Source organism: Halyomorpha halys, unplaced genomic scaffold (assembly GCF_000696795.3).
Source record: "Halyomorpha halys isolate HHAL.00 unplaced genomic scaffold, Hhal_1.1 Scaffold1012.1, whole genome shotgun sequence".
Taxonomy (NCBI): domain Eukaryota; kingdom Metazoa; phylum Arthropoda; class Insecta; order Hemiptera; family Pentatomidae; genus Halyomorpha; species Halyomorpha halys.
This window is the reverse complement of record NW_027109975.1, coordinates 194,987-203,811: the sequence shown is the minus strand read 5'-3', so window position 1 is coordinate 203,811 and position 8,825 is coordinate 194,987. Positions and strand designations below refer to the sequence as shown.

The 8,825-nt window shown below is 28.8% G+C and overlaps 1 protein-coding gene across 1 annotated transcript in view; it reads right to left on the bottom strand.

Moving 5' to 3' along the window:
- Positions 1-7,696, bottom strand: part of LOC106687786 (uncharacterized) — a 67,254-nt gene extending 59,558 nt beyond the window's left edge. The window contains exon 1 of the mRNA XM_067048127.1: positions 7,536-7,696. Coding sequence (XP_066904228.1) covers positions 7,536-7,689 — 154 coding nt within the window. The 5' untranslated portion in view covers positions 7,690-7,696. The remainder of the gene's footprint in view (positions 1-7,535) is intronic.
- Between the last annotated feature and the right edge of the window lie 1,129 nt (positions 7,697-8,825).

The following is an 8,825-nucleotide window of genomic DNA, read 5'->3' as shown; positions in this document are numbered from 1 at the left end:
AATTTAACTATAGTTCATATCATCGGAATTCAGTGCGACATCGAATTTCAAATTCATGAATGGTGTAAAAAAAAAATATATATATATATCGATTATTTATAACACCATATTGATATGTAAAAAATAAGCAACCTATTGATAAACTATTTAAATTACCTCCAAACAAAAATTGATTATCAAAACCGATGTCACAAAACTTCCTAAGTTTTGGAATTATTCTGATTGCAAATAATCTCTGTTAAAAACAGGTAGAAGTTATAATTAGTTTCAATTTGACCTAACCCGGTTTCGAGATGGTGCTACCCTATGATTAGTCCCTTAAGAGAAAGTTAACCTGATTAATGTTTTTATTTTTGTTTTTCGCAACTCGTCAGGCGGCTAGGCGTCTCGAAAAAATTCTTAGGAATCTGGATCAAGGCAGACAGATTAGGTAATGTGTATCCCCATCATTTCCACTACGTTTCAGTTAAAAGTTACATAGTGAACAGTAGGATGTAGTTAATAAGCTGAAAGACTGCGATAAGGTTTAGTTCCAAATCCTATTTTGAGACTACATTTGTAGTAACCTACAGAATTGTTTGCCTACGATTGAAGTATCCTGTTAAATTTAGTTTGACAGTAGTAGTCTGACATATTCTTATTTGGCAATCAACGTTTCAATTAAAATGTCTGTCAAATTAAAAAATCTAAATATTGAGTCAAACCTTCAATCTACAGTTCATATGTACAGAATATTATACAATTTTCCTCTTGAATTCATAGGACTCATCATAGGATCATCCAAGATCCTAGGAATCATAGGACTTTTGAGATATCTTTTCAGCTAGTTGGCCCCTGGAGCGCAAATACACCCCTGACATAATTCGAGATAACTCTTGAGATACCAAAGAGAAGATTATAGAAGAAAGCGGCGTCCTCACAAGGTCGTACGAGGGTTATGTAACCCAGCTGAAGGCGAAGACCGTGGAGACCTGTGTTATGGCTAAGGAGACCGGGAACCGAGGGTATAAGGCAATGAACTCGCGCGGAAGGGCCCTGCTCAGAACATCTTGATCTGCTTTAATCAAACGATTATTAACAATTCGGATTCGCAATTCCTTGCTTAAGCCGTCATATCTTGTGAGCCTGAAAAAAAATCGCAATACAAAAAAAATAGTGCATCATTATAGAGATATCTCTGACAACTATCGTTTTCTAGAGTACTTACATATTTTTTTTTTATTTAAAAGATGTTTAGAATTTATTTTTTAATTAATAATAGTATATTTGATTCTTTTCAGTTTTAATTTGGTTATATTACAATTAAATTGTCTTCGCTTATTATTACATATCCACTATGTTTTACATTTTAGTAAAAAATAAAAAAATGTGTTAATATAAAATAAAATACAGCATATTATTGACGATTTTTACCGCGGTATATATTAATCCCGTATATGTTTATATATGTTTAATTTAATAATAACTTATTACGGTTATTAAAGAATTTAGGAAAGATTTATAAAAACTATGATTCAATTTGTTTGTGTATACATGTACGGTTTCTATTTTTAATTAAGAACGTTCCTTAGTTATTCTTTTGCAATATTGTAGCTTCTTATGGGACAGGCGTACGCTATGATTGTTTCTGATTTATAGAACATCAATTTCATTCTGAGGTATATAGGGATGTATTAATGGGATTGAAGGATGTATCAATGGATGTTTCAATGGTCATATGGGCTTGAATTTAGCTTTACAAAGTAAAAAAGTAGAAATTCAGCTTTTCGACGGTTGTAGTAACATAGGATTTGGACATAATTGGGAAGTATGAATTGTTTCCGTAAATACGAGATATGGGCAGGAAAAATAACCACTATAAATCAAGTCTAAAAATTACAAATTTTTTGTAAGTATGAAAATACACATTCAAATGTTTCGAATGACGCTTATAACAAATCTGACTTGATTATCCAAATTTTTTGGGGGCAATTGGGAGAAAAAACAATTAATTAGTATATACTAACCATTAAATAACTACAGTGCAAAGCCAGAATGAGGTAAAGCAAAACATTGTTAAATAATTAAATATGTTATTTTGGATTTGATCAATGAATCTTGTCGGTTGTCTATTTATGTATTTATTTATCAGATTATTAATTGCAATTTGTTTTTAATAATATACTTTATGATACATAATATATTATCTATTTATAATTATACTTTTCTATCTTACTATTTGGTTTTTCAAAAGTCACCTTATAAACTTTAATAAAACCACTAAGTGTTTTTATTATCCTCGCAATGTTTAGCTGAATAACATTATCTGTCGGGCGGGTGTCAGCCTTTCATAGCACTTGAGATGACAGGATGGACTATCTTGAATAACATTTATTTCTATTTCGTTCTGTTTATTTCGATTGATATTTATCAAGTACCTTAGCAGTTTTAAAAGATTTTCATTTTTATGAAACGGAATAATAATCCAGCATATTATAGGTTACCTATTATACTATACCTATTTGTTATATTATACCTTATATATACATTACCTAGGGTTAATGCTTTGTATACATACATTGTTTTCTGTACATGAACTGTACAAATAAACTTAGACAATGAATTTTAAATAACCATATTTTGCTTACATTAAAATTCTGAACCATATGGCTAATAGTCCACTTGGGACAAGAAAGGGATCTCGGGTGAAAATTTTTTAAGAAATCCGGAAAATATGCCCATATATGTTTTTTAGAATGCTGATTACTAATTTTAATATCAAATTTTCCGAAAATATGAATAAATTCAAAAAAGGAGAAAAAAAAAATTGTTTGCTACAACAGTATGGGAATCGTGCATTTTTCCAGCTATATCAGCTTATACTAATTTAAGTTATAGTAAATTCCTTTTTACTTAATATATTTTTTTTAATCAGTGATAATTTAGGAGCAACTGATGTTTAGTTTTAAGAGCGGTTCAGTTATATGAAAAACAGGAAAGGACCTCAGTGGAAAGTTCTTTATGTTTTTTTTTTTTCGAATTTCAACTTCTTAACCTCAAATTTATACCCATATAATAAATTAAGTATAGAAAATTAATCTTTTTTTCTAAATTCTGAAAATCTCGATTTTATTCGAATATATTGTATATTAAAGAAGAGTAATTAACGTACAATTTAGACCCTAATGATTATTTAGTTTACCCGCTTCGATTTGGATTTGGATAGTGATGTATTTTGCTATTTGTATCAGTATAAACCATAATAAGTCTAAGATTATAAGAATAAAATTTTGAAGTAAGGAAGCTAATAAATCACCCATAAAAGAAAAAAAAATCGATTTTTTAAATATGTTCCGAGCAAATAGGATCACAAAGTATAAATTCTTAATTTTCACCACATAAACATGATTAAGCACTTTAAAAACCAAAATGTTCCGTATTAATACCCCATAGGACTGGACTATAAAATGAATAGGCAAATATTTTGTATAGTTTAGTTCCGAGAGCGCAGAATTGTCTATGTTTATTTTATGTGATTTTTATTACATTTCTCTCTCTAAAACATTCGTTTTTAACAAACTACATGCCTCAACGCATTGTTTGTTGTATTGTGAATATGTGAACTATTTATAGCTTTGTGAAAAGGAATGTCAGTGGCATTATTCAGTATTTCACTGCAAATAACTAAAATGATTTTTGAGTACAGCAGCTACTCCGGTTATAGTATAATTTGACAATCAGTACGGAACGTCCAGCGTGTTTATGAATGAATCACCCGCAGAACAGGAGTTCCGCCATTCGTAACAATAACTGTTAGGTAAGTCGGTTTTACATCCCTAATTACCCCGTTTATATTACATCTTCTTTCTTCTTCTGAGGAAGAAAATATAAAATATCATTCTCAAAGATTTCATATTGACAATTCACATTTAAAAGTATTAGATAAGCTTTTTTTCATACACATAAACATTAAAATAAAAGATATTAAATTTCCTATATTTTTAAAAATGTGATAACATAAATGAAAGTATGCTTTCCTAAAAGTAACTCACCATGTAGTAATCAGGAATTAAAAAATGTATACAATAAATTTGTGATAAAATTTAAAATGAAAATAGCATAACTATGAAAGTTGCAAATAAATTAAAATTTAATATTATGTGATTTAATTTTAAGTTGATTTATAATATAAATATCATTTAGTTTATATAATATTTAGCTATGATTAATTCATTGTTATCTGAAAACTTGAACAGATCGGATTCTTCATGTATAATGTTTATATATGTTTCAGTTGAGTGCGGCCACTCAGGTTTTGGCAAGCATATGTTATTGTAATAGGGTAATAATAAAAAAATAAGTAATGATTACCTTATAATTGTTATAAAGCTTCCAAGTCCCAGAATTATAAATTATTTTTCATTCCTTTGATGGAACGAATTATTTTCACGATCTGCCGGAGAAAAATAGTTCAATTTAAAAAAAATAATGGGTTGATTTAAAAATAATATGGGGATAAACTTTGAAAAATGAAAACCTATAACGCTACAATCCATGAATGGTTCAGTACTTGGTTAGGAACAGTACTGGTTCTTGAACAATGTTGTACAAGGAGGTGACTTATTCATGCTCATGATCACGCTCAAACGCCAGATTTTCTCCTAATTAAGGGTACCTACTTTATGATGAGGTGGAGCGGTTATAATGAAACTGCAAATAATTATCTGCCTCAGCCGGATTCGGATTCCGGTCCTTGGTGTTAGTAGCACAGCGCTACCAACTGAGCTACACCGCTTCCGTTGTATCCTTTATTACTTAGATAAACTTGTCTTTATTAAAAAAATATTCTTTTAATAGATTCATTAATCAGTTTACATTATTCCAAATTTTTTATAACACACTCAAATCGAAAGTGGCAAAACATGTGGCGAAGGCTCCTTCTCCCTCTTAGGTCATCCTCCTCGTTAACTTTATTTTTGTTTTTTTATTGTATGTTTCCGTGACCCAATAATTTTGTAGTTTCTATTCATAAATTAAAGAACATTTTGTTGTGTTTATATGATACTTAAATGAACTTCATTTTCTTTTTAAATCAAATTCATTCATTGAAGACCCAGTTTTCACTTTAAAACGGAATGATCTAAAAGTCACATCTATTGCTTAAGCTAAGTTTAGCTCTAACTATAGCCCTGAAAATCTGACTAAAATGAAATTAATTATATACCTTTAAATTTAACAGTGATAAATTTGGAAAGTTAAGAGATATTTGTTTGGTTAAGAGAAAACAAGAGTGAAGATGAATAAATAATGAATATCAATGAATTAATAAATTGAAAAAAATAAAATATCATCTTAACCGAATCAAATTAAATTATCTGTACAACTATTTATGGCTTTCAAACTTAGTCCAACCTTCAAATGTTTTGACCATTTGAGTTTATTTTTATTTTAAACTGAATATTTTATATAATTTGTATAAATAATGTTTATTAATTTATTTTACATGTTTTATAATTCACTCCTCTAAGTATGAATCTGATTAAAGAATAACAAGCTGAAAATAATTCACCAAATAATTATAAAAAGAAAATTTGTATTGCAAAAGTAATATTTTCATTTCCTGGATAGTCAAGGAATCCCTTTAAATGTTATTTGAAAAGATTAAAAATAATTATCAATTAATTTCAGTTAATAATCTTTATATTTTTTCTAGGGTTACGTTTGAGTAACATCTATTGCTTAAACTATTTTTAACTTTAGCTACATTCTAGCCATAATTATTAGGTACCATGAAAATTTTTAAACACAAAGTTTATATTTATTTAAAAATTAAAAATCTTCATCTACAGTCACTATGGTAGTTACACATATCTGTTTTACTTTGTCCTAGTAAACAGGAATTGGATAAATTATTTCAGACTTGAATAATATACAATTAAATCCTAAATGTAACTGTAATAAATTAATGTTCAATAAATTTTAATAGTTAAGAGGAATTTTATTTATATGGCACTATAAACGCGAAAGTAAATAAACATTTAAGAGTCGCTGTGGGTGAGTTATATCATCTGTGCCTTCGCCTTCCACCTGTGCATTATGCAAGCTAATAAAATTAAACGTATCTGAATCGCGACCTACAAACAAGAAAAAAAAATGCTTGGAATTGAAAATATATAAATTTTTTGTATCTATTTCAATTTAATTTATTTTGATTGCCTCGGTTATTAATTTAAGTTAATAATGCAACAATGTTTCTCATCAAAATTAAACCGGATAATACTTAATAAAACCCGATTATTTAATATTCTATGTATCACAGACTATTATTATTACAAAAGTAATATATATTAAGGTAATATATTGTTATAATCTTCTAAAAGAAAATTCATCCAAAAAATTATTATTTATGAGAAAAAAAAATGATGAATTTTCATTAACTATCGTTTAGAATATACATTTTGTTTATATTTAAAGATGAAATGACCAGTAGTATTTATATACTTTTTAAATTACTATAAATTCAGCTTATTTAATTTAAGTTCAATATCTTATGATTGATAAATTGTACTATCGAATGTACGAACTACAATGAAACCTACACATAAATATTTATAGGTACTCAGTATGCATTCACATGATTCTATCGTATCACTATTGCCTTTTAACCAGTTAAAGCATTAATAGTATTGTATGAAAGATTATTAACGCAATGATATTAGGAATAAAAATATCAGAGCTTCGTATCTAATTTTTTAATTATTGGCCTTCGAGCTTTGAACTTTGACTTGAGTGATAAATTAGATATCGATCGCATCGTTTAATAAAAGAAAAAAAAAGTGAAGTTCTGAATATGAATAAGTCCATAAAATGAAATATATAATATATCAAATATTAACTAGATCAAATTAACATTTACGTACAATGATTTTTTTACTTTCTAATTGAAATCAAATGATTAAATTTTAAATTGAATGTTTTATAAAATCTCTATTAATAATTTTAGTAATTTTTTCTTCCATAAATCTGATTAGGGAATATGAGGCTGAAAATAATTTACGAAATTATTACTTATAAAGATAAATAATTAAAAAAGTAACATTTGAGTTACTGTCAATTGTCAGAAGTCAATTAAATTTTATTTTAAAAGATCAATAATTTATTGTAATTACTCACCTTTAAATTTATTGTGAACAAGATTAAATTTGACTACATAATTTGTGTAGAATAAATCTTAATACATTATTGTTATTGTTGTATTCCAAAACCTGTAATACGATCTGATTAAGTTAATGACTATTTTTCTTTTTGATGTGATTTATAATTTATAATTTCTTTTCTGTATTTATAAGAAATTTTAATTAAATATTTCTTAGTGAGTTCTTAAACGTGCACAATGAATGCTTTTTTTTTTTTTATTGATTTCCTTCTTGTATGAATAAATGAGTATAACATAAACTTACAAGTTTGGGATCTTTTCCAATTAAAACAACTACTTGAAATCAACTTGTGCCGCCACCTGTTGATGACAAGTTAATTCTGAAAGAAAGGCTACTCACTGGGGTTGAGGGCGTAGGTAAGCTTCTTGATGAAGTTGGCTATCCTGACGGCGATGATGATGACCGGGAAGCCAATAAGCTGTACCGGCAGCTCGAACTGGCCGAAGACAGGAGGCAGTGCCAGAGCGAACAAAACGAGCGAGAGGAGCCGCATCTCGAGCGCTTTCAGGCCACGCAGTGACTGCCGAGGAGTTGCTACCCCACCAGCCGAGTCCCCTCCAGGCCCTTTCTTCGGGATGGTCATCCGCCGCATTCCTTGGACACTGTTTATGGAATATTAACTAAAGAAAGCTACTATATAAATTAAATCCTTTAAGAAATAATATAATAAAAAAAGTATATATATGTTTTGAGGGCATATTGTCATATAAGATATATCTCTATCCTTTCGGATTCATCCCTCGTGAAACCTTGAAAAGTTGGCAAAACGTTGGTTATTAAAAACATTTTTTTTTTTTTACTATCGCCTAGACCCATCTCTTGCAAATTTTTCTTTAGACTTGTATCTCTCTACTACTGAGTTTCTAGTGATAACCGAGGAATATTTTATTTTACATAAAAGGAAGAATAATAAAAATAGGTCGTAAAAAATTGAGTTTAACTGTTGTAGAACGCATTTCACGAAAAAAAAAATGAGGCACTTAATTAAATGAAGTTAATTAAAATACTGGGATAAATACTTAATTTTTTTCTGGCCTACACTAAACTGAAAAAAAAATTGCACACTTTGAACTAAAGAACATAAGTAAATTATAGTTAGCAATTTGAGCAATGAGTAGTACAATTTAAAGATCAGTTTTATAATTCATTAAACGGGTGTTAGTCCGCCGTAAGGCGGGGGAGGGAGTACCTACCTGGTATAAGAAATGTTTAGTTGTCGAATCCTAATATGAAGTTGGTTTTTAATTGATTTTTTTTTAACCTTTTATATTTATTTTTAAAGGATATAGCAATCTTGATGATTTTCTATTTTTTCAAAATGTATGTAATATGTCTATAAATTGAAAACTAAAATTTTTCTTACTTGTTGGTGGTGTATTTAAAAATTAAATTTGCACTTATTACTACTCATGTCGGGTCTGAGGTGCAGTACTTTGAATGAAAGTAGTGTCACTAGACCATCGGTTGTGCAAGAAGGTGATTTAGTCAGAATTACGCTCGACAGCCAGATTTTCTATCATACCAAAGGTATTCTATTTATAAGACTGGGTATCTGGAGTATCTGCCACAGGAATCCTAGGCCTAGGAGCTAATAGTGCCTTGCCACTGAGATGCCCAATCCCATGGGAT